A 24,215-nucleotide genomic window follows, 5' to 3' on the forward strand; every position below is an offset into this window, starting at 1 on the left:
CAAAAACTTTATTAAAACTTTTATTCTCTGCTTTTTTTACATCTTTTATATACTATTTTATTTATAATTTTGCACTATTCCGTAAAAGCTTATTATTTCCGTTTAAAGTCTTTTATACAGTTTTGAGTACGCTACCAATTAAACAATTTATTTAACGTAAAATATATATATAAGTGATAAGTTAATTAAAATAAAAAAAAATAAAAATGTCGACTAATGGCCCATGAACGGCTACCTTTTTTCTTTCTTCCTTTGATATAATAAATTCATAATCATTAAGCTTTCTTAAATTAGGGAAATGCCGAAAGGCGAAAAGAGTACATATAATTTATTTATGTCTGTTCCTTTTTCATCATATGTCTCACTTTGTTATTTGTTTAGTTAGTTTTGTTTTTATTACGTACGTTACGTTTTATTAAATTGCACATTAATGAAGATTTAATGAACATATTTAACCATGTTTTCTATTCCATTGTTACAAAAAAAAATGTTTTCTACCCATTAATTATTAATGAGAGTAGACAAGTGAACCTACTCGGGAAAATAAAATAAAAAACTTTGGGGGTGATAGTGAAGAGAGCGGGCATGTGAGTGTTGTGTGAAGTGTACGAACAAGGGAAGTCAGAGAAGCAAATTGCACACAACCCATCATAACATGTGGATCCTCGTCGTCACATTGTCATCAAATTCACTTCCTTAGTCATATGCCTATTAGCCTACTTTACTCCCTAGTCCATACTCCTCTTACACTGTTTCCTCTTTCCAATTATTTTCTCTAAATTAGATATGTATAGAGAAACAAAGTGACACAGAGTTAGATTTGAGTTGACCAGAGAAAGTGATTTGGTTTGGTGACAAAACCAAAAAAAAAAAAAGTTAGATTTGATTAATGTTAGAGTATCATATAATTTCTCATGTTTTCTTATATATAAAAGATTATGAAATACAACACACCTAAATTGTTAATTCAAATTCATTAAAACCCTTAATCCAATAACACCCCTTAAAAGAATATAATATTTTGAATATAGGTCTAAATTATGTATATATATTAAGTTTTTTTTTGCCCAAAAAAATATATATTAAGTTTATAATTTACTACTACAAATTAAGGAATTTAAATAGACTATACCATACCATAATCGACACTATGTTATTGTACAAATCGTTATGTTCCAAATTCAACAGTTTTGACGGATTGATTTGTTTATAGATGTTGAAAAATATTTATATATTTTAATTTATTTTGATGGTGGTGAACTATGACCCTAGTTGCTACATTTAAAGTTTTAAACCTTTTAAGAACAAATAAATGGTAAATTTACAATAATTGTTTTCAATAAGTGCAACTACTGTAAATGGGAAATATATTTAGGAAATAAACAACAATTTGATCGATAATTTATTTTATTTTCTTTTTAATTTAAGATAAATACTAGAGCAAAAAGTGAATCTTAAATATTTTTCATCCAAAAAAATATATATTATTCAATCGTGTGTTAATGAGAACAAAAAGATATACAAATAACCGAAAAAATAATGAAAAAAGAGAGAGAGAGAGAATCAAAAAAGTAATAAATAGGCTTCCTTTCTCTCTCTCTTTCACATTCATTCTCTCTTTGTTATAATAAAACCTCGTGGCTCGAGATCTTTTCTCACAGATTCTTCTCTCCAGAAATTTGCTAGCCTCGAAATAATAGTAGGCTCTCTCTTATTAATTATCCTCTTCCTCTCTCTGATTTCCCCCATTTTTTCTTTTCTTTTCGTGTTAAAAATTGAATTCGGCTCTCTCTCTATCTTTCTCAACTCTGCCAAAAGTGCGAGTTGCCCTCGATTCCTACTTTGTGAGTACCACACTAACTCCGATAAATCGGCGTAAATTTTCGATTTTTGGTTTCTGGGTTCAATACCCTTTTCCCCAATCTGGTTTCCACTCTGTGTGATCGATCCCCCTTAGCTCTATGAGTTTTGATATCGAACTGTTTGATCGTTTCTACTTGATGTGATTTTCTAGCTTTCGCTTGTGTGCCTCACCTACATTTTGATGATACTTTCCATATGCCGCTTATTGTTTCCTCTTACTATCACAAAACAATTTGATTGCTGCTTTTATCTACTCTTCTTATTGTATCGTTCCATGAATTTTTAAAGTGTAAATGTGAACTGTTCCTTGAAAATGTTCCGTACAATTCAGTCTTATCAATGTGCTACTTTGTTGTTCTTTTGTTGCAGGTTGGAATTTCCTGTTGTTGTTTGTTCACAATGGGTCAAGACAGCAATGGTATCGAGTTTCATCAGAAGAGACATGGTCTCTTGAAGGATCAAGTTCAACTGGTTAAGAGGAGGGATTCTGTTCGGTATGAAATAGTTCCTATTCAAGATCGCTTGTCATTTGAGAAGGGCTTCTTTGCGGTTATACGTGCGTGCCAATTGCTTTCTCAGAAGAATGATGGGATTATCTTGGTTGGGGTTGCTGGACCTTCTGGTGCCGGAAAGACTGTCTTTACCGAGAAGATACTCAACTTTCTGCCAAGTGTTGCTGTCATATCAATGGACAATTACAATGATTCTAGTCGGATTGTTGATAAAAACTTCGATGGTAACAATTTCATCTTTTTTACTTTTGGTTTCCTCAAGGTCTCTGGATGAATAAAGACCTATGTATCTATTGAGCTATTACAATTGTTTTGAAACTTAGATCCTCGGTTAACGGACTATGATACATTGCTCAAGAATCTTGAAGATTTAAAGGAAGGAAAGCAGGTTGAGGTTCCCATTTATGATTTTAAGTCCAGCTCTCGTGTTGGATACAGGTAATGGTTGACATGGTTGCACAGATTATATTTGCTGATTTTTCATCATTTTTTACTTTATCTAAACAAACAACCACTTGGTCTCCATTGTCACAAAATTTTGATACTACATTCACATATGCATGGTTAACCTTGGTATTTTGGTTTTGGTTATTCCACTGAAGACATTGTTTTTAATGCCATGCTTTGATTTTGCTAGGACCCTTGATGTCCCAGCTTCACGTATTGTGATTATTGAAGGAATCTATGCTTTGAGTGAAAAACTGCGACCTTTATTGGATCTTCGTGTGTCTGTTACTGGCGGAGTTCATTTCGACCTTGTTAAACGGGTTCTCCGTGATATACAACGTGCAGGCCAACAGCCAGAGGAGATTATTCATCAGATATCTGAAACAGTTTGTCCTCATTTCTTTATCTCCTGTGGCTGTTATTGGCTCAGTATATGGCCTGCTGATTGTTTATATTAACAACTTCACTGATTATGTAGGTATACCCGATGTATAAGGCTTTCATAGAGCCAGATCTCCAGACTGCTCAAATTAAAATCATCAATAAGTTTAACCCTTTCACTGGTTTCCAGAGCCCGACTTACATCTTGAAGGTTTGAAAATAACCTGAATTATCTATCCATTTTTTAATATTCAACTATTGACTGTATTTTGTAAACTAAAGTTCTTTTGCTATTACAATGTTGTAGTCAAGAAAGGATGTATCTATTGATCAGATCAAGGAGGTCCTTTCTGATGGACATACGGAGACTAAGGAGGAGACCTATGATATATATCTTCTCCCTCCAGGTGAAGATCCAGAGTCTTGCCAATCATATTTGAGGATGCGGAATAAAGATGGAAAGTACAGCCTTATGTTTGAGGTTTGTTCAGAGTTTTCTGACCTTGTTTTCATCAATATGACTTTTCATTGTTTTCAATTTCTAGAAAACCTGACCATCCTCTGATTCTGTAAATGGTAAGATGATTAATATTTGGTGAATAACTGTGGTTCTGGTTTTGACATCCAGGAATGGGTTACAGATACTCCTTTTGTCATATCCCCAAGGATTACATTTGAAGTCAGTGTTCGTCTACTTGGCGGGCTTATGGCATTGGGATACACAATAGCAACTATACTTAAAAGAAACAGCCATGTATTTGCTACTGATAAGGTGTTTGTGAAAATCGATTGGCTTGAGCAACTGAATCGTCACTACATGCAGGTCTGTCTATCTAAATTCTTTCACCACCATTTCTAGAAAATTGATAGCATCTCGGCATAAAAAATGTAAAAGGAAATGTATAATAGTTCATCTGGCTATATTATAATGACATACTTTCTTATAAACAGGTGCAAGGTAAAGATCGGCAACTTGTACAGAGTACTGCACAGCAGCTAGGATTGGAAGGATCGTTCATTCCACGCACCTATATTGAACAGATCCAACTGGAAAAATTAATAAATGAAGTAATGGTATGCTGGTCGGAACTATGAATTTTGTTTGATTACATTTTATTTCGGGTCCTGATTAAAAGTCCCATCACAGGCCCTACCAGATGATCTAAAGCACAAGCTTAGCTTAGATGAGGATTTGGTGTCTAGTTCAAGCCCAAAGGAAGCACTCTTGCGAGCCTCTGCAGATAGAGTAGCCATGAGAAATAAGAACCTCAAAAGGTACACTTCTTTTGAGGAGTGTATGAGAAAGCTTTGTTACTTGCAACCCATGTATCCTTAGTTATGCCATTTATGATACACAGAGGCATGTCACACTCATATTCAACCCAAAGAGATAAGAATATGTCCAAGCTTGCTGGTTATTCTTCAAGCGATAGGAGGTACGAAGAAAGAAATCACGACTCGCCAGCGAACGAGGTTCAAATTTTATCTCTTTCATTCCCTCTTGGCTACTTTGAAATCTTACTTTTAACTTAGGGGTGCACTTCTTCGGGGTTTCTTCTATTGATAGGGGTTTATGACTCAGCTTTCTGAACAAATATCATCTCTCAACGAGAGAATGGATGAGTTCACAAGTCGGATCGAAGAGCTTAATTCAAAGTTGAGCTGCAACAAAAACTCTCCAACACAGCAGAGCTTGTCAATCCAAACTGAAGTCTGCAATGGCTCAGCTCCTACTTCGTATTTCATTTCTGGTCTGGACAATGGCTGCTTGACAAATTCCATAATGCCCCATTCATCATCATCCTCTCAGTTAGCCAAGGAATCACCATTAATGGAAGAGGTAAGTCCTCACTCATCTCTCGTTTATGAATTTGGATTTTATTGCATTGCTTTGTAAAGCTGAGCTGATCTGTTTCTGGTGCTACCAGATATCGACCATATCACGTGGACAGCGCCAAGTGATGCATCAGTTGGATAATTTGTGCAATCTGATGAGGGAAAGCTCAGCGGAAAGGTCACGCCTAGCAAGAACAGGGAGCAGCAATAGCAGTAACAGAGGCAGATCAAGCAAAAGCTTCTTCTTGTCCAATGTGGAATCTAAGAGGCTCCCTCTCGTATTAACCTTGGCTTTTTGCAGCGTAGGCTTTATAGTGATCAAGAGCTACATTAACAAGCGGCAATAACATCTATTAACCACTATGGATCTTCTCTTCTTTTTTTCCTTTTGGTATTTTTCTCATTGGAGGCATTTTGTGAGCTTCCCTGGTTTCTCTACGTGGATAATGACACCAGTTCTCTTCCTGCTAAACTAGTCGTTTGGAAGACATTCCCGATTTATTTATTCAATAAAGTTTAATTTTTAGTTTAGTGGTCACTTACAAGATCAACACACCTGGATGCAGTTGAACACAAACGGAGAAGGCTAAAAGTATCAAATCTATAAACTGGTAGACTCGTCCAGTACTATTATTTATATCTATACTCGTTCAAAGGAAAAAATCTAGAGTTGTTAAAAATGAGACATGTCGTTGAAATGAATGTTCGACACTGGTTTTAATATATGCCAACTTTCATAACACCATAACACTAAAGGAAGTCTTCAAAGCCAGTTGCTTTTACATTGGGTTGAATGTTGTTTGTTTCAGCATATATAGGTGATGATGACTGAGCTGTGCCATTGTTAACCATTATATATGCATATAGACACCACCACACCTACTTTATAAGTATTACATATATGTTCCACCACAATTGCTCAAACCATATTTGGATTCTCCAATGGAGCTGCAAAAAATAGGAGCTGAACAGAGATCCTGATTTCCATCATATAGCTTTGTCCAACCAAGCTGGTAATCTCAATGAAGATTTCATTCCAAGTCTTGTTAGGAAGATCGAGTATAGCAGATGTAGCAACAGCACAAAGAATCCACTGTTTAGCAACAGCTGTCGAGGATAAAAGCACAGGGTTCTCAGCTTCTTCCATTAATTTCCGGATATAAATAGAGAGAAGCAGGATAAAGAGATTGCGTACCACTGTCCCAAATATCATATAAATGAGGCTCATTGAAGGCATTATGTTCAGACCCATGGCCGTGAAAACATAAGAGAGAGAGGCGTGGATGTTAATTGTGATCTGCAACAACAAGTCAGTGGTGATTTTATTTGTAAACGAGTTTCTTTAGGTGAAATAGAGGGATGGGTTTTTGAGGGAAAGAGGCTTACCACAGCGAGAATATTTTCTCTTATTAAGAAGGATGATGTTAGAACATAGCCTATGAGACCCAATGCTCGAACCTGTGTGGGAAGAAACACGATAATACAAGTAAACAAGGAGATATAAGGAAATATTCAATGTACTGTGTAATCGCAGGAAGCAAACATTTTACCATTGTGCACAAGAAAATCGAGAGACGCCAGCTTGCCCCCATCCTGAGAACAGAAAATATAGACAGCTGAGATAATGCTAAACTGAAGTAATAAACGTCAGTCATTTTGTTCAAGAGTAAAGACAGGAAATAGTAAGTGTTTGTGTTGCGGTGGAGAACTAGAAACTGTGCAAGATAGAGAGGAGTTTATGAATTCACATACCTCCACAATGATCCTAGTGCAAGGCCCAGAAGACCATGAGTAAGCTACAAGATAAATCTCCACAAGTTAAGCTACAAGGTTAAGTATCAGAAGATAAAACTTTGCTTGGGAAACTAGCAAAATGGAGGCTTACAAAGTAAGTTAATGCTTTGACCGGACCTGATAATATGAACAATAGCATGACAGTAGCAACCTGGCAAACAAACAACACCAGAAAGACTTGAAGGACATATCGGCAAAGACTTCAAAATTCTATTAACATGAAAGAAGAATGTTGTTTACAAACCATTGTCTTCCTGCCTCCTGCAATATTCCATCTTATCGAAGATATCACAATTGGCAGCGCGAAGAAACACCCAAAGTAGTTCTGCGCTCAAAGTGTAACTCAGACTGTTAATAAAAAGGAATAAGTTGTTACTTCTATAAAATATTTATCACAGTAACGATCAAACACAAAAAAGAATGATGATTCTTACACATCCTTTGTTTCCAAAGACTAATTTTTTTTGCAGTACCATGCAAAACAGAACCTCAACACTCTATCCTAACGAGAATTACAGAGCCAAGGGAACATATGAGCTAAAACTTCTTGAGATTTAAGCTTAACTAGTAGAACACCTAATGGATTTTGTATTCTTCATCAAAACATTTATCATTGGTTTCTTCGCTAGGAATTGCAGAATCCGTAAAACTAGTAAAATTCAAAAAGGGGGAGAAACCTCAATGGCGAGAGAATTGCTGAGGAAGTAAACAAGGCCTGTGACAGCAGCAAACATGGCACACTCCACTAGTCTCAGCGTTTTCTGGTAAACCACTTCATCTCCCTCCTCCGCCGCTTCTTGTTTTTTTCCATCATCTTGAATACCTGCAACCGAAGCACCAGAGACGCTCGAGATTGCGAAGCAGCTTCGGTTAGAGATAGGAACGAGAGAGATTCTGGGTCTCTGTACAGAGAGTGACAGAGAAGAACACGAAGAAGCAAATGAGTGCGTAGGGGCAAAACGGTAAAACTGAGAAATGGTAGACTGGTGTTGAATCGTTTTGAGGAGATTCATGGAGTTGACGAAGAAGAAGCTCTCTTCCACAGAACGCCGAAGCTCTCTCTCTTCTCCTCTCCGTCTATCTTGAGATAACTGTTCGATTGAAATTACACAAACCGGATCTATACCAATTTAAACCGACGGGTATAGATCCGGTTTGGTAAAAGTTTTCTTTGGTTGCTTCTTTCTTCTCCAACCTCTCTCTATAAAGGTTTCGACAGCAAAATCTGGGAGAGGGGAACCAAACTCCATTTCTACTGTGTCTCTCCGACATCCTCCTATAGCAAAGGGACAAGCGGGAAACTGAAAATTGAGGAAAGCAAAACTCAATTTTCAAACAGCTCAATTTTTAGTTTTGATCCCAATCTGGAATTGAAACAATGGTGGTCGACCAAGATCAGCAATGGCTGCTCGGTTGCTTATCAGCAAGTCTTGACCCTAACCAAAACGTTCGTTCTTTCGCTGAGACCTCGCTCAATCAGGCTTCTCTTCAACCAGGTTCGTTGCTTAACTCATTTGAATTACTTTCAAGCTCGTTGCTTCTCTTTCTAGATTCTCCTCTGATAGTCTATTTGAAACGTTTGGGAATTTTTTAACTGAACACTGAACATATAACCTCCTCGGTCTTGTTCTTGTTGTCATGAGTTCTGATATATGAACAAGTGAAGGAGATCACTCATAAGATGTTTGTTTCTTGTAGGGTTTGGCAGTGCATTGTGCAGGGTTGCTGCTAACAAAGACCTCTCTTTGGGATTGCGCCAAATATCCTTTACATTGCATTGATTTGCTATCCTTCACTATCTCTCTGGAGCTTTTTGATTGATATAATGAAGGGTTTCCCTTTTATTTTCTTAACCTACTGTTGTTACCTAGCTGCTGTCCTGTTAAAGCAGTTCATCAAAAAACATTGGCGAGAGAACGAGGAAGCCTTTGAATATCCTGTTGTCTCAAATGAGGAAAAGGTACTCTCGCTATCCTCTTTTTATTGTTTGTTTGGATTTACCACTGCCATATAGTTTGTATATGTTTAGGAAAGTCTTTTGCTTATGTTATTAGGCTCTGATTCGAGGACAACTGTTGGGCTCACTTGATGACTCTCATCGAAAGATCTGTACGGCTATTAGTATGGACATATCGTCAATTGCCACATATGATTGGCCAGAAGAGTGGCCTGAGCTAGTGCCTTTTCTCCTGAGGTTGATTAGCGATCCAAATAACATTAATGGAGGTATATTTGCGTTCAATTTTGTTGGCTCTAGAGCAAAAATTCTTTTTTATTACCCAATTTCTCTACTCTTTCGTGAGAATGGTTACGAGGTTTCCTGAGGCTGAATTTGTTTTCATTTTCAACAGTTCATGGAGCCTTGAGGTGTTTGGCTCTTCTCTCTGGTGAATTGGATGACAAAGAGGTTCCTACACTGGTACCTGTGCTGTTTCCTTGCCTGCATGAAGTCGTATCCTCTCCTCAGGTTTAGATCATTATATCGATACAATCAGACTAATGTTGAATCATGTTTTTGGCATGTCAAGTCTCTTACGTGAAAATACTAGTGACGGAGGCCCTTATGGAGCTCACTCCTTTGTATGATTAATTTTCGTTTTACATGTAGAGCTATGACAAGTATATTCGAGGAAAAGCCCTTTCAATTGTTTATTCATGTATATCTGTTCTTGGAGCAATGAGTGGTGTGTACAAGGTACCTTTTCCTTAATAATTTTTACTAAACATACACCTTGAATGTGATTGCTTGAGCCACTTCTGTTATCAGTTGACATATATTATGTGGTGTTCAGACGGAAACTACTACTTTAGTGATGCCTGTGCTTAAGGTTTGGATGAATCAGTTTTCACTTATACTGGAACATCCTGTGCAACATGAGGATCCTGATGATTGGAGTTTAAGAATGGAGGTTCGTCTCATCTTGTAATTGTCCTACTTTTGTTCCCATTTAACTCCCAGAATTGTTTACAGGCACCTGTCTTTGCGTTTGTTTTACCTCCTCTCATTAGGTCTTGAAGTGCTTGAATCAGTTTGTACAGAATTTCCCAGTTCTCATCGAAAGTGAATTGATGGGTATGTTCTCGTGTTTTTCCCATGTATCTTTTTTTCATGCATATGCATGTGAAGTATTGCTATTGAAACATAATCTTCGTGCAGCTATTATGAGGCCATTGTGGCACACATTTGAGTCATCTCTACAAGTCTATCTTCGATCGTCAATTGAAGGTGCTGAAGATTCATATGATGGAAGATATGATTCAGATGGTGAAGAGAAGAGTCTTGACACTTTTGTCATCCAGGTAACTTACCATTTTCAGTGATCAAGGTTTTCCTTCAAGGTCTCAATATCGAAGTTAATCTTTTGGTTAGAGCTGGGGCATTTGGCTCATAAAATGTGGTATTTTGATGAGTTTGAGTTTGAGGCCAAGCGAGACTCTTTTTTTGTGCAGTTATTTGAGTTTCTGTCAACCATCGTTAGCAGTAGAAGACTGGCAAAGGTTTGGCTGAAACCCTTTCAAATTTTTTCCCTTTCATTTTGATCGTATGTTGCTTTGATATTGGTTTCTTACGGAAATATTTTTTATTTCAGACCATTTCCGGTAATGTCAGCGAGTTGGTATATCAAACCATCGGTTTCTTGCAGATTACAGAACAACAGGTTGGGATGAATTACACATCTTCTGCCTACTCAGAGATGATAGTATATATTGGTTATATTTGGTCTCTTAAAACTTGAATCTATCTGGGGAAGCTTTACGAAGCTAGATAGTCTATAGATATCTGACTGAGTAATTGTTTTGTTGTGCAATAGGCTCTTCTCCTTTGTTTAACGAACTTATCTCTTGCTATTTCAATGAGTAAACGACTTGAAGGCTTATCCTTTTTACCATTGCTCTGGAACTTTTGTTCTCTTTGTATATCCCTTATTTCCTTAGAAATAATATCTGTTTCCAATTCATATGTTTATTATGCAGTTTGACGGTATCTCACTGTATCAAGTCATTGTTGGAACCTTTTCATTCTATTGTTAGTAATAGGATCACGAACTGTTGGGGCAATAGAACGATTGCTGTGCTTATATATTGTTTGCCATGTATTAATTTCATGTTGTGGTTTATGTACGCTAATTGGCCGCTAAAACTCTTAAAACAACAAGATTTGTAGAATCTTTAGCTATCTCAGATACAAGATATAATATGATGTTTTTAGCTAGCTGTGTCACCCCGTAACATTCCATCATATTAGGTCTCACAAAATTGCACAGAATCTTTTCTTGTTATTTGTGGTAGCTTCCTATTGGTTTGCTAACATAATTTTAATTATTATATGGTTTATATGCCTTAACATCGGAGATAAGAAATGCCTTTATTCTTTATCTCACATGTAGCTTCCTTCCAGGTTCATACTTGGTCCATGGATGTAAATCAGTTTGTAGCCGATGAAGATGAGGGTAGCTACAGTTGTCGAATATCAGGTAAGATGTCTCTCACTCTTCTTAAGTCATACTCATATGCTTATGCTTAGTCTGGGACAAGATTCAGAGGTCGAATGCATACATCAATATCCATAATTTATGACCATGTAACTATAAAACTACTTGATGCACCACAGGAATACTTTTGTTGGAGGAAGTTATCAATACTTTTGGTAGCGAAGGGATCAATGCTGTTGTTGATGCTACCGGAAAACGGTTCCAAGAGTCTCAAAATGAAAAGGCAGCTGGTTCTCCAGCCTGGTGGAGAGTAAGCACACTTAATTTCTCTTTGTTATTGTATTTCTTGAAAGATTTGACAAGCCCATTTTTGCTCTGATATTTTCACATTGTTACCAGTTCTCTGAATTTCTATATCTTTTCCTCCCCTGTTCAATTTTTATTTAAATTTACAATTTTTCCATTTGTTAGGTAAGAGAAGCTGCTCTCTTTACTTTGGCTTCTCTTGCTGATCAACTTGTTGAAGCTGAGGTTTGTGTTTTCCGTGGTAATTTTAAAATGAGAAAGTTACTTATGCTGTAAAACATGCTATCTATAATATTATACTCTTGTCAGGACTTGACAACTGACCCTGCCTTAGCTAAATTTGTTGAGCAATTGATTATGGAAGATACTGGAATTGGTAGGTATCGCAAGATCTAATGCTCCAACATTACTTTTCATTTGGTATACAAAATGTTGTACATAACTGGAGCCTTTATTTGACAGGGTATCATGAATGTCCCTTCCTTTATGCCCGCATATTTACAGCTGTTGCTAAGTTCTCTTCTGTGGTAATTTTTTAATTTTCTTTTCTCTCAGAATAACCTAGATCTAGAAGATATGAATTACATATTTTTCACGTTAATCAGATCAACCCTGGAAATCTTGAGCACTTCCTCAATGCTGCTGTTAGAGCTATAAACATGGATGTGTATGTTTTCTATCCTTCTCCTGTTAGTATACTTATCGTCAGAGATTAAAGTTAGACACTGCAACAAACAGGCCGCCACCTGTAAAAGTAGGCGCATGTCGGGCACTTTTGCAGCTCCTACCTGATATGAACCATTCAGCTATTCTGCCTCAGATCATGAATTTATTCTCATCTCTCACTGATCTTCTCCATCAGGTAAATTTTCTACCCGCGACCTTTCAGCATAGCGCGTGTGTCTATTTTCCTTTGTGTCACTTGAGATGTGTTATATTATTTTTTAGGCTTCAGATGAAACTTTGGTTTTGGTACTTGAAACTCTTCAACAAGCAATTAAAGCTGGTAAGTAAACATATTACTACTTGCAGCAAACTTTTGGAATCTAGTTATGCAATAGCTCCCCACTTATATCTTATTTTCTTTATCATTTGCTAGGCCATGACGCATCCGGTTCAATAGAGTCTATTATCTCTCCAGTGATTCTTAATTTGTGGGTTGCACATGTTTCAGATCCCTTTATGAGTATCGATATAATTGATGTCCTGGAGGTAAATAGAATGATTGCGGCTATCATTCATTTTTTCGTTAGAAATGCAATTTGTGTAGTTTGTTTACGCTAATCTCTTCGTCTTATATCATTCTAAAATGAAAAAGAAAAAAATACTTTGTCTGTGGCTAATGTCTTTCCTATTGCTGTCACGCAGGCAATAAAAAATTCACCAGGCTGCTTTCATCCACTGACATCAAGGATTTTACCATTCATAGGACCAATTTTAAATAAGGTGTTGTGCGGAATCATGATTTCAGACATTTTTTTACTCTATTTACTATCCTTTTTCCCTGGTTTCCTTATATCTATGGTGATAATCAGCCACATCAGCAGCCTGAAGGACTAGCGAGTGGATCCTTGGATCTTTTAACTATGCTTCTTAAGGCAAGTTATACTAGCTGGATTTCCATAGTACGTGAATAATTTTTTGTGCTAAATGGACAGTATTTCTCGTGTTTTGCTGACTATTTTTCTAGTCATATATAGGGTGCCCCAAGTGATATAGTGACAACTGCGTATGATTTTTGCTTTGCTGCTGTCATTCGTATCATACTCCACAGTGAGGATCATAGCGAATTACAGGTGATAAAAATTTCTGTGACTAATTTGATTCATCATTATCTATCAAAAAGGGTCACTTATCTCTAGCCTTTAATTGGTCAGAATGCCACAGAGTGTCTGGCAGCTTTTGTATCTAGTGGAAGACAAGAGTTGCTCACTTGGAGTGGTGATCCTGCTTTTACCATGAGAAGTTTGCTTGATGCAACTTCTAGGTACAGCTCTTCACTAAGCTTTTTTAGGTTTATTTCACGTCCACCAAAAGCTGAAGGCCTACTGTTTTGTGTTTTCTTTTTGCAATTGTTAATATGTGAATATATTGCCAACACTTATGCATGTGAGAAAAATATCAGTTGATTTTCGATTATACATTGGTAAATTTATTCACAGTCTTTTGTCCAAAACAAATAAAAAAAATATCTAGTCTTTACACCTGAAAAAGATCGGGCTTTTAGAGTAGCCTTCTGAATAATATTGTGATATATTTACATTTCTTGGGATCATTTGATAAAGTGTTTAGAGAACCTTGGTTTGTTTGTTCCTCAATGCTTTTGAATTGGTATCGTTTTAAGTCTACATCTTGTCTTTCTTTGCAAAATCGATTTCTTTATGTTGATGCAGGCTTCTTAACCCTGATCTGGAATGTTCTGGATCTCTCTTTGCTGGGAAGTACATTCTACAGCTTATCTTGCATCTTCCGTCAGAGATGGCACCCCATGTCCGGGATCTGGTTGCTGCTCTAGTAAGACGGTTGCAGTCTGCTGAAATGTCGGCTTTAAGAGGCTCATTGCTACTGATTTTTGCCAGATTGGTATTCTTCACCTTTGAGTTGGATAGTTTTAATATAAATGGTCCCTCTCTTCTTTGTAAGATGCTGTTAAGGCTTCAAAAGTTCACGAAAATTCTATCTGCGATTGATTTTTGCAGGTTCATATGAGTTTTCCGAATGTCGATCAATTTATCAATCTGCTTGTGAGCATACCCGCTGATGGCCATGAAAATTCCTTTACCTATGTAATGACAGAATGGACTAAACAACAAGGCAAACATTTCTATCCATATTGTTTAGTTGTATGATTCTATTTGTTTACCTTATTCATCGTGATAAGGATTTTTCTGGCTTTTCAACTTATTGTTGGTTGAGCATCTATTTTCAGGGGAGATACAATCCGCATATCAAATCAAAGTCACAACATCAGCTCTGGCCTTGCTACTGTCCACCAGACATTCTGAATTCGCAAAGGTTAATGTCCCAGGCAGTCCGATTCAGGTCTTATGCTGTACCTATCTTTTTTTTTTATAAACTCAATTTGCTATCAGCTTTACAGAAACTTGAGTCAATTTCTTGTATAGTCCAACGGTGGCATAATCACTCGCTCAAAAGCTAGATCCGCTCCTGATCAATGGACCATTATCCCTCTACCCATGAAGGTATGCTTTTGTTTGATTCCTTAGTCTAAATCTTCTCAATGTACAAGCTGCAAGTCAGAATACATATTCGTTGGGGATATACAGTTCTATCTTAAATCGGTCATTTCCTTCTTTCTTTTCATCATTCTGGTGTATGCTTTTAGAAACTTTACATTATTTAGCTCTTGCAGATACTGGCTTTACTAGCTGATACATTGATTGAAATCCAAGAGCAAGTTTTGAATAGTGAGGATGAGGTGATTATACTTCATTGAGTTTTTTTAATTCCTTTCCCATCTTCAAATTGATTGGAACTTGAGATGCTAGTTCCGTTCTTTGGAGTAGCAGGATAGTGAATGGGAAGAAATCCATGAAGGAGACGCTAAAGCTGCGAAAGACTTGCTACCTTCAGCTGGTGCCCTCCAATTCAGCAAACCCACATATGACCAACTTGAAGCAATGGCTCGTTTCGAGGTCCTTTTTTTTCTTTTACCAACATGGCTATTCCATTGAACCTTATCTCATCAGTGTTAACCATTGATTTGACAGAACCAAGGCGATGAGGTTGATGACCATCTACTTGGTACCGACCCCCTTAATGAGGTGACCTCTTGTGTTCTGCATATGTGTTGTAACTGCTCCTAATTCTCCAACTCGTGATCTGTTTCACCAAGTCTCTTTGTTCTCTGCAACAAACAGATTAATCTGGCAAGTTATGTGGCTGATTTTTTGTTGAAGTTTTCGAGTGAAGACCGGGCTCTGTTTGATAATCTTTGCCAGGTATGGTTACCATCCTCTATATAACCTATCAATTTCTTGAAACTTAATATGAACCACTTGGATTGTTTTCAAATATATGTAGGGGTTAACAAATGCGCAAAGAAACGTGATCCATATGGCACTGAACCGCTAGGCTAGGCTTGGGCGTCATAATTCACAATTCATGTCTTGAGTGATGTTTTTTTGTCCGCTGATTGATTCTTGGGGAGTAAAGAAGTGGTAGCATCCCTTTTATAAAAGTATCATTTTACACAAGTGTTAAAAATAGTGAAAATATCCTTGGAATTTTTAAGAGAGTAAATCCTCCAGTTTCATGATAAACCCTACAGTAAACCCTCAGAAACAATGTTGAAATTTTGCAAACAACGCTAATATGTTTTGTCATAAGCCCGTGGGAGTAATTGGGCTGAGTTTGGTTGCTGATGATGTACACGGGTAAGAGAACCCCGACCCGACCCGACACGGAACAATTAGATCCGCGTCTCTCTCTCGCTGGCTTACTCAAAGGAGCTGCAATAAAACAACGAATAAACCAATTCTAAATTTCATAGAATCGATCATCTATGGCGGTGATTACTCCAGCTACACGTTTCGCGCCGCCGCTGAATCGGCCTTTTCACCGCCGGTCGACACTCGCCTCGCTTCATTGCTCCTCTAAGAACTTCCTCTTCCTCGGAAAACCCACTCCGAGCTCGACGATCGTCGCGGTCCGGTGCCAGAAACCTGTTTCCGACGGGATTAGCTCTATGGAACCCATGAATCATGTCTCTTCCGCTGCATCTTCTGTTTCCTCTTCGATCGATTTCTTAACGTTGTGCCATCGGCTCAAGGTATGTGTTGAACCATATAGAATATTCAAAACAATGGGAGAGTAAACACTCTGAGAGTGGCTTTCGATTTTGGAATTGGAGATCTGCATAGCTATATTCATTGGTCACCATTGTCAAGTAGTGAACTATTTGTTGGTTCCTTCTTGTGTGTAGACAACAAAGAGAAAAGGGTGGATTAATCAGGGGATAAATGGACCTGAATCAATTGCTGATCATATGTACCGTATGTCTCTAATGGCACTTATAGCTGGTGATCTTACGGGAGTTGACAGAGAAAGGTTAGTATTTTCCTTCAGTGTTTTAAGTTTTCTTAGATGATAGAGATGTTTACATCTCTCTTCCAAAAATGATTGGTTCAGAGTGCGGGATCTAAGAGAAACTGAGAAAGAGTTTATGGACTAGTTACTGACTTGGATTGTGGACTTGATCTGGTAGAGAATTGTCATATTCGTGGAACTCAGAATGTATTGAAAACGTTGTGGAAGTTAAATGAAATATATGAGCAGCTAGTATAGTGAAATTATCGAAGTCAGAATTACAAAAACTGTGCTTTAAAACCTCTTTTTAGTCTTAAGTTGATTATTATGCGGGAAGGTTAAGGTATGCTAATATATGCATGTATTTTGAATCAGACACGTTCAGAGAGTTGATAAAGGATAAGATAGGAAGAACATCCATGAACTATTGATTTTGTGTGATTTAGCACTTGTTGTCAAACTATAGAAAATAGATTTCTCTTCTTTTTGGCTATTGGATAGTTCTCCGTCTTGCTTATTGGATATTTCTCCGTCTTGCTTCTTTTTCTTGGCTTCTTAAACAGGTGTATAAAAATGGCAATTGTGCATGACATCGCTGAAGGTAAATACACATTTGATCTTTGTTTTCAAATGGTAGGTTCACTATGTATAGTTTCTAGCTAGTTAAGTTTCGCTCAAAAATTACTAGGTGGTTTGGAGGATACAAACTTGTATAGATATGAACCCCTGAGTTGGGTAGGATATGTAACAGATACACTTGATTCATTTATGAAATTTTAATTTCCTGTGGAGATGGACCTAAACATGTATTGAAAGCTGATTACTTTGGTTTCTTTCTCTTAATTGTGCATGACATCGCTGAAGGTAAATACACATTTGATCTTTGTTTTCAAATGGTAGGTTCACTATGTATAGTTTCTAGCTAGTTAAGTTTCGCTCAAAAATTACTAGGTGGTTTGGAGGATACAAGATTGTATAGATATGAACCCCTGAGTTGGGTAGGATATGTAACAGATACACTTGATTCATTTATGAAATTTTAATTTCCTGTGGAGATGGACCTAAACATGTATTGAAAGCTGATTACTTTGGTTTCTTTCTCTTAATTTTCTGCAACTTCAATCCTACAAATTGTTCAAAGTCTTACCACTTACTGGCCTTTGAACAGCTATTGTTGGAGATATTACACCATCTGATGGTGTGCCTAAGGAAGAAAAGAGTAGGAGGGAGAAAGCAGCTTTAAAAGAGATGTGTGAGGTTCTGGGTGGAGGCCTCAGAGGTAGATACGCCTCAGTTAATGTCGTCTTCTAATGTTTTGGAAACCAAAACACTAATTTATAAGTCTAATGTCAATGTGCAGCGGAGGAGATCACAGAACTTTGGCTGGAGTATGAAAACAATGCTTCTTTAGAAGCAAATCTAGTAAAAGACTTTGATAAGGTAGTATTAGGTTTTGGCTTAGTTTGCGACCATCAATGCCTTTAACTTCTGTTGGCTGTTAAGAATCATAACTTACATAACAAATGGATACACTTGGGTTACACTGACTCTTGTCTTTATTGTGGTCTTAAGGTTGAGATGATTCTCCAGGCGCTAGAATATGAAGCTGGTAAGTCTTAATCTTAATCTTTCTAATTGCTTGTGCTTGTTGAGTTGTTGTTACTCTCTGTATCCCAAGAAATCTTACTTGACGCTTGAACATCATGGCAGAACACGGGAAAGTGCTTGACGAATTTTTCATATCGACAGCAGGTAGAGAACCCATCTTACGTTATTTTTGCTTAACAGTGTTAGACGTAAAAGAAAATCATCTGGTTTCATCAAATGCATCCACTTGAATTTCAAATGCAGGCAAGTTTCAAACCCAAATTGGAAAAAGCTGGGCCGCTGAAATCAACGCTAGGAGAAAAAGCCAGTTGACAAACAGACAGAGATAGTAAACTCCAGTTGCATCATACCTTTTTAGTTATCTCCCTCAACCCACTCAACGGTAGAATCCCCAAAACTAAGCAGACACCTCTTGAGCCAAAAGGTACAAGCTTCTAGTGAAAATTTCAGTTTTGTAGTTCAACGAACACAAGTCCCGGTTTTGACCTTCCCTTATGGTTTTACTAGTTTGAAGTAGGTCCAGACTTTTAGACATTCTGGTTAACATGAACTACGAACTCAAGAATATGCTTGTTTTTTTTTTGAGAAAAGTGATCACACAGTTTCTCTTATTAAAATCTTGATTCGAGCTTCCTAATCTGATTTTGTTGTAGTCACAACTCAAATAACCCAATTAGTAAGTATATATGGATGGACTTCTCTGACGTCCCCACTCAAACGCGTGTGCATAGTCATAGTCATTGTCACTGTTAGTAATGAAAGTTATAAGAAAGAGAGAGAGAGAGTCAACAGCTACAGAATCTGGAAAGATGTAACTGAAAGACACCAAATGGTTGTCACGTGTGTAACATTCTCTGTCTCCTTCATCTTCTTCTTATGCAATGATTGTGGAGAAGAAGGCGTTTGTTTCCTGTTCACACACACAGAGACTGGTTTTATATACAAAGTAAGATGAATAGCATATAATAATAACAAGATGTATATGTATTTTAATCAGACCGACACAATTTTATAATCAAGCAAAGATCCTCTCCATTAGCTCCAAAGTTTGTGAAGATGGAGAATGACATGTCATGTGTTAGAAACTAAAATTACCAAAAAAAAACATAGAAATGAGAAAGAAAGAACATAAAAGTCTTACTGTCGTATAATTGAAATTGGGTTCCACATTGCCCACTGCGATTTGTTTTCTTACTCCTTTTTGTTTTAATCGGGCATGGTATGTATGTAAGTGATGTGGAGAATGGTCCCAAAGTTGAAAATGTCATTTTCACAAATTTTAATATCCCACCACACACCAACAACGACGAGTGAACTATTATTTTTTTCTTATACATAAATTTTTCTGAACCAATCGTACCATTCATTATTATGTTATTATGAATTACCAAAAAAAAATATTATGTTATTATGTGTACTAAAGATATTCCAATTGTGAAATATTTAGCCCATACCACAAAGGGATCCTTACCTTCATCACTTTCACTTGCACTACAAACCTTTTTCTTTATGTCAATGTATTAAATTATGAATGTATTTGCACATGGTGCTATTGTAAGTCTATACTAATGCAAATATAGCAAGCTTGAGTCAATATATTTACACTCTTTTAAATTGGTTGAAAGTTTTACGTATGGATTTAAAATATCCAATGTCAAATCTATTTTATACGATTTTCGTATATTAACAATAAATATTTGTAATTTGGTGAAGATTTTCTTTAATCATAGTTTACATTTTTTTCTTTTCGACAACCATAGTTAACATACGAGTTGGAAAAAACACAAAAACAAAACTAATCTTTGATATGCGTATCGAAATCGTCAATTTGTTATTTAGGAAAAATAAGTAAGAAAGAAAAGGAAAAATAGAAAAAAAAAAAAAAAGAGGGTATGATTTATTTTGACCATTGATTTAACGTTGCAGTAAAGCATTATTTCTCCTTTACGATGGATGTTGCATATTTGCATATCAACCAAAAAAAAAAAAAGTTTGTCTTTTAACTTGCATAAGGATTTTTCTTATTTTCCTTCCGCTTGTTTGTTTGATGCGCACAATATTATTTTCTGATTCATCCATCAATCCCAAGCTTTTTCATTTTTTTCTTCTTCCCCTCCACAGAGAGAGAGAGAGGCTTGACAAAGTTTGAACCTTCATGTAGCCAAATTTTGCTTAAGCTTTGGAAACGCAATCTCAATGAGGTGAGCAGAAAAACCCATAAACGAGAGTGGTCAGAGAGAGAGAGAGAGAGAGACAAGTTACTTTACTTGGCCATATTAGAGCTAACACTAGTACAGTTTGGTTTTGAGAAGCCGAGATTTTTTTTGTTATTGTGAATTGTGGTGTTAAAGGGAAAGCTTTTTTACATAGATCCGTAGTTGTTTGCATTTGTCTTCTAATCAGGTAATCTCGGTTAACCGGAATTTTTTTCTTTTGGGTGATTTTTTTGGTTTTGCTCTCAAGTTCATTTCACGATCTGGGGGGTTTATCTTGTAAAATCCTTTTCTCGGTTCTCTCTGTTTTATATTAAAGCCTCTGTCCGAACTTGAGATTAGCAACAATGTGTTGGGTGCTGTGTGATTTTTAATTTGGTGAAGTTTGGTCCTTCGAGGTTTTACTACCAAAGTCTGGGAATTTTGGTTCTGCTTTTTTATACAAGTGAAGCTGATTGTTCAAATTTCATTAAATTTCAGTTCTGATTGACAAGAGCGATGATGAAAATGTTGGAACTTGGTCTTCTGCTTTAGATGGCAACACCTGTACAGGCTCCTACGGTTGAGGTATCACCGCCTACTACACCATTGACGTCGCCTCCACCAATGGCGTCGTCTCCACCGCAGCCGTCGTCTCCCGGTGATAATGCTACTTCCCCAAGTAAAGAACCCATTAATGGCAATTCACCGGAGACCCCAATCACTCCAGCTCAGTCTCCTCCTCCTCCTCCGGTGACTCCAGTATCATCCCCACCGCCAGAACCTTCTCTCTCACCACCTCCACCAATTGGAGCTCCTCCCCCTGTTCCTACTCCACCCGACCCGCCAACAAATCCATCACCTCCGCCTGAGAGCTCTCCCCCTCCCCCTCCACCAGCTGATCAGCCTGTCATTTTACCACCTCCGTCACCTGCTCCACCCTCGAGACCATCAGTTCCGCCACCGGAAGCCACTCCACCACCACCTGCACCAGACTTACCAATATATCCACCTCCGCCACCTACATCAGACCCACCATCACATTCATCTCCACCTCCTCCAAGTCATTTGCCTTCCCCACCAGCCTCAGAACGTCCTCCGCCTCCTCCACGGGATCCAGAACCTTCTCCTCCTCCACGGGATCCACAACGTCCTGAAAAGTCTCCTCCACCGGATCCTAAACCCCCTACTCCTTCATCTCCTCCTCCACCGGATTCTGAACGCCCTGCTCCTTCATCTCCTCCTCCACCGGACTCAAAACGTCCTGTGCATCCTTCACCTTCGCCACCAGAGAAAATTACCCCACCTCCCAAGCCAAGTCCACCTATCTCACCTTCTAATTCTCCCCCACCACCCTCATTTGTATCCCCGCCTTCGCCTCCTAAAGAATCTGTGCCAGGTTCTGATAATCCATCTCCAAACAATCCTACTCCTGTGACATCTAATTCCAGCGATTCCGGTGATAGTACAGCGGCTGTCGTGGGTGTAAGCATTGGAGTGGCCCTGTTCCTGCTTGGTCTTATTGGAGTTGTTGTGTGGTGTGTCAAGAGACGGAAAAAGACGCTCTCCTCCATTGGTGGTGGCTATGTTATGCCAACGCCTATGGATTCCTCCCCAAGATCAGGTATAAGTTACTGTTAACCTTATCTCATCTATTTAATATCAGGAAGTTAGTCTTTATCTTCATTACTGTGGCTTAGCTAGCATCGCAGAAATATGTTTTCATGTATGTATTGATGGCTGAAATCTTAGACAAGACATTTACTTCAAACAATGGTTATCTAGAGATTAAGATAGTTTATGTCAAGAGTGTATAGTTGTGGATATTGCTATGTATATTTGATTATCAGTGTTTCTGGATTTTCATCTCCACATCTTTGTTATCCAGATTCAGCGCTTCTCAAGACGCATTCATCCGCACCTCTAGTGGGAAATCGTTCTAGCAATCAAACACATTTTTCGCAGTCAGAACCTGGTGGTTTTGGTCAATCGAGGGAACTTTTCTCATATGAAGAACTTGTCATAGCAACAAATGGATTCTCTGATCAAAATCTATTGGGTGAAGGTGGGTTTGGTCGTGTATATAAAGGAGTCTTACCAGATGAAAGAGTAGTTGCTGTGAAACAATTAAAAATAGGTGGAGGACAAGGTGACCGAGAGTTCAAAGCCGAGGTTGACACCATAAGCAGGGTACATCATCGGAATTTACTTTCTATGGTTGGATACTGCATTTCAGAGAACCAGAGATTGCTTATCTATGATTATGTCCCTAACAACAATCTTTACTTCCACCTTCATGGTAAGCTATATTTCAAGACATATAATCATAAACACAAACCACTCTTACTTATACTATCTTTCTTTGGTCTTTAGCCGCAGGAACTCCGGGTCTAGACTGGGAAACACGTATTAAAATTGCTGCTGGTGCGGCTCGTGGACTAGCTTATCTTCATGAAGATTGTAGGTTGCTGCAACTCTTTCACAAAATTATGGAAAAAAGTTTCCGAATCAAAATTATCTCCGATCTTATTTTCTGGTTCCTGGGGACTAAATTATTTGGATGATTGTAATGGTAAAATTTGACAGGTCATCCTCGTATCATACACAGGGACATCAAATCATCCAACATTCTTTTAGAGGATAACTTTCATGCTCTGGTATACATTTATCTACTCTTGCATCTAGTCCAACCTTGTAGGGCTGCTGATAATTAAGATCATGGATTTTTACAGAGTTTAGTCTCACTCTTTTGTAGGTTTCTGACTTCGGCCTTGCAAAGCTAGCTCTCGACTGTAACACACACATTACAACTCGGGTTATGGGAACATTTGGGTAGGTGGTGGTTATGTCATGTATGACATTTCTCATGAGGAGAAAAACTTCTCTCTGTATGTATTGCAAATCTTGCATTTAATAAACGATTGGTGTAATATTTCAGCTACCTGGCTCCTGAATATGCATCAAGTGGCAAATTAACCGAGAAATCAGATGTTTTCTCCTATGGCGTTGTTTTACTGGAGCTAATCACTGGACGTAAGCCTGTGGATACATCCCAACCTCTGGGAGATGAGAGCCTTGTTGAATGGGTATGGCATAATTAAGTATTTAAACTTTTGAGAATGGAACTGTTTCTTAAATCCTACGTGTGCATTGAAATGTTTCAGGCTCGTCCTTTGCTTAGTCATGCCATTGAAACCGAAGATTTTACAGCTTTAGCAGATCCCAAGCTGGATAAAAACTACGTGGGTGTTGAAATGTTTAGAATGATTGAATCAGCTGCAGCTTGTATTCGCCATTCAGCCACGAAGAGACCTCGAATGAGTCAAGTACTGACCATTTTCTTTAAAAAATCATTAATTTTTCTTCTTCTTTCCGATTCGAATCTCACATAACAAGCTCTTAACTGAAAATTCTTACAGATTGTGAGAGCTTTTGACAGTCTAGCTGAGGAAGACCTCACCAATGGGATGAGACTAGGCGAAAGCGAAATCATCAACTCAGCTCAGCAGTCTGAGGAAATTAGATTGTTTAGGAGAATGGCTTTTGGCAGCCAAAATTACAGTACAGATTCTTTCACTCGTAGTAGTAATATAAGCAGAGATGAAAACGTGTAAATATCAACAACAAAACACATTGCATGATGATTTTTCCGAGAAAGAGATCTCAAAGCAGAACCTTCATCTCTTGATTAACTTCAAATTTGGATCCTCTGTTTCATCTTGACCTAAAGAATTGAAGAAAGAGGGAGTTTGGGAGATAATGTGGATGAACACATTTGCAGAGATTATGCATAG

The 24,215-nt window shown here is 37.7% G+C and overlaps 5 protein-coding genes across 8 annotated transcripts; 4 read left to right on the top strand and 1 right to left on the bottom strand.

Moving 5' to 3' along the window:
* Positions 1-1,633: 1,633 nt before the first annotated feature.
* On the top strand, positions 1,634-5,570 carry LOC17898276 (uridine-cytidine kinase C). Of its 2 annotated transcripts, none has more exons than XM_006304683.2 (12): positions 1,634-1,844; positions 2,233-2,599; positions 2,699-2,813; positions 3,013-3,208; positions 3,301-3,414; positions 3,511-3,684; positions 3,832-4,026; positions 4,155-4,277; positions 4,351-4,478; positions 4,562-4,676; positions 4,771-5,043; positions 5,132-5,570. In XM_006304683.2, exons 2-12 carry the CDS (start codon positions 2,263-2,265, stop codon positions 5,384-5,386), a joined length of 2,025 nt encoding a protein of 674 aa, XP_006304745.1. In that variant the 5' UTR covers positions 1,634-1,844; positions 2,233-2,262; the 3' UTR covers positions 5,387-5,570. The 2 variants fall into 2 exon arrangements, with proteins under 2 accessions (XP_006304745.1, XP_023646012.1); XM_023790244.1 differs by having other exon boundaries at positions 1,636-1,699.
* Positions 5,571-5,731: 161 nt separating this feature from the next.
* LOC17898695 lies at positions 5,732-7,945 on the bottom strand. Its single transcript, XM_006305315.2, has 8 exons — positions 7,511-7,945; positions 7,078-7,158; positions 6,925-6,984; positions 6,792-6,835; positions 6,590-6,632; positions 6,426-6,497; positions 6,235-6,336; positions 5,732-6,146 (listed from the first exon to the last, which is right to left on the bottom strand). Exons 1-8 carry the CDS (start codon positions 7,844-7,846, stop codon positions 6,027-6,029), a joined length of 858 nt encoding a protein of 285 aa, XP_006305377.2. The 5' UTR covers positions 7,847-7,945; the 3' UTR covers positions 5,732-6,026.
* Positions 7,946-8,019: 74 nt separating this feature from the next.
* Positions 8,020-15,855, top strand: LOC17899701 (importin-9). Of its 2 annotated transcripts, none has more exons than XM_023790242.1 (33): positions 8,020-8,329; positions 8,532-8,593; positions 8,701-8,793; positions 8,888-9,059; positions 9,185-9,300; positions 9,442-9,528; positions 9,626-9,742; positions 9,843-9,906; positions 9,991-10,133; positions 10,284-10,331; positions 10,424-10,492; positions 11,233-11,308; positions 11,446-11,576; positions 11,738-11,797; positions 11,882-11,948; positions 12,035-12,099; positions 12,178-12,239; positions 12,311-12,434; positions 12,521-12,578; positions 12,672-12,784; positions 12,941-13,018; positions 13,108-13,170; positions 13,273-13,368; positions 13,450-13,559; positions 13,966-14,155; positions 14,272-14,386; positions 14,502-14,614; positions 14,698-14,775; positions 14,946-15,011; positions 15,100-15,228; positions 15,304-15,357; positions 15,454-15,534; positions 15,617-15,855. In XM_023790242.1, the coding sequence occupies exons 1-33, from the start codon at positions 8,212-8,214 to the stop codon at positions 15,665-15,667; spliced, it is 3,069 nt and encodes a 1,022-aa protein (XP_023646010.1). In that variant the 5' UTR covers positions 8,020-8,211; the 3' UTR covers positions 15,668-15,855. The 2 variants fall into 2 exon arrangements, with proteins under 2 accessions (XP_023646010.1, XP_023646011.1); XM_023790243.1 differs by having other exon boundaries at positions 15,103-15,228.
* A 75-nt stretch (positions 15,856-15,930) lies between these two features.
* LOC111832658 (HD domain-containing protein 2 homolog) lies at positions 15,931-18,866 on the top strand. Its single transcript, XM_023790245.1, has 8 exons — positions 15,931-16,364; positions 16,518-16,642; positions 17,185-17,222; positions 17,790-17,900; positions 17,982-18,061; positions 18,194-18,230; positions 18,332-18,373; positions 18,473-18,866. Exons 1-8 carry the CDS (start codon positions 16,098-16,100, stop codon positions 18,556-18,558), a joined length of 786 nt encoding a protein of 261 aa, XP_023646013.1. The 5' UTR covers positions 15,931-16,097; the 3' UTR covers positions 18,559-18,866.
* Positions 18,867-20,320: 1,454 nt separating this feature from the next.
* LOC17899987 (proline-rich receptor-like protein kinase PERK10) lies at positions 20,321-24,128 on the top strand. Of its 2 annotated transcripts, none has more exons than XM_006306797.2 (9): positions 20,321-20,430; positions 20,923-22,045; positions 22,310-22,720; positions 22,795-22,881; positions 23,008-23,078; positions 23,177-23,253; positions 23,360-23,507; positions 23,586-23,747; positions 23,841-24,128. In XM_006306797.2, the coding sequence occupies exons 2-9, from the start codon at positions 20,977-20,979 to the stop codon at positions 24,033-24,035; spliced, it is 2,220 nt and encodes a 739-aa protein (XP_006306859.1). In that variant the 5' UTR covers positions 20,321-20,430; positions 20,923-20,976; the 3' UTR covers positions 24,036-24,128. The 2 variants fall into 2 exon arrangements, with proteins under 2 accessions (XP_006306859.1, XP_006306860.1); XM_006306798.2 differs by lacking the exon at positions 20,321-20,430 and adding an exon at positions 20,437-20,632.
* The last annotated feature ends 87 nt before the right edge of the window (positions 24,129-24,215 follow it).

This window comes from Capsella rubella, unplaced genomic scaffold (genome assembly GCF_000375325.1).
Source record: "Capsella rubella cultivar Monte Gargano unplaced genomic scaffold, Caprub1_0 scaffold_1, whole genome shotgun sequence".
Lineage (NCBI taxonomy): Eukaryota > Viridiplantae > Streptophyta > Magnoliopsida > Brassicales > Brassicaceae > Capsella > Capsella rubella.

Bases quoted from the DNA above. Each gene is read 5' to 3' on its own strand.
- LOC17898276 (XM_006304683.2), top strand. From the start codon at position 2,263: ATGGGTCAAGACAGCAATGGTATCGAGTTTCATCAGAAGAGACATGGT. The intron at 2,600-2,698 runs GTAACAATTTCA...TTTGAAACTTAG, and splicing joins TGTTGATAAAAACTTCGATG to ATCCTCGGTTAACGGACTAT. The intron at 3,209-3,300 runs GTTTGTCCTCAT...CTGATTATGTAG, and splicing joins TTCATCAGATATCTGAAACA to GTATACCCGATGTATAAGGC.
- LOC17898695 (XM_006305315.2), bottom strand. From the start codon at position 7,846: ATGAATCTCCTCAAAACGATTCAACACCAGTCTACCATTTCTCAGTTT. The intron at 7,159-7,510 runs GTTTCTCCCCCT...CTTTGAGCGCAG, and splicing joins GCAATTCTCTCGCCATTGAG to AACTACTTTGGGTGTTTCTT. The intron at 6,337-6,425 runs GTAAGCCTCTTT...TTGTTGTTGCAG, and splicing joins GAGAAAATATTCTCGCTGTG to ATCACAATTAACATCCACGC.
- LOC17899701 (XM_023790242.1), top strand. From the start codon at position 8,212: ATGGTGGTCGACCAAGATCAGCAATGGCTGCTCGGTTGCTTATCAGCA. The intron at 9,301-9,441 runs GTTTAGATCATT...TTTTACATGTAG, and splicing joins AAGTCGTATCCTCTCCTCAG to AGCTATGACAAGTATATTCG. The intron at 14,156-14,271 runs GTATTCTTCACC...TGATTTTTGCAG, and splicing joins TACTGATTTTTGCCAGATTG to GTTCATATGAGTTTTCCGAA.
- LOC111832658 (XM_023790245.1), top strand. From the start codon at position 16,098: ATGGCGGTGATTACTCCAGCTACACGTTTCGCGCCGCCGCTGAATCGG. The intron at 16,643-17,184 runs GTTAGTATTTTC...CTTCTTAAACAG, and splicing joins ACGGGAGTTGACAGAGAAAG to GTGTATAAAAATGGCAATTG. The intron at 18,374-18,472 runs GTAGAGAACCCA...TTTCAAATGCAG, and splicing joins ATTTTTCATATCGACAGCAG to GCAAGTTTCAAACCCAAATT.
- LOC17899987 (XM_006306797.2), top strand. From the start codon at position 20,977: ATGGCAACACCTGTACAGGCTCCTACGGTTGAGGTATCACCGCCTACT. The intron at 22,882-23,007 runs GTAGGTTGCTGC...AAAATTTGACAG, and splicing joins AGCTTATCTTCATGAAGATT to GTCATCCTCGTATCATACAC. The intron at 23,254-23,359 runs GTAGGTGGTGGT...GTAATATTTCAG, and splicing joins CGGGTTATGGGAACATTTGG to CTACCTGGCTCCTGAATATG.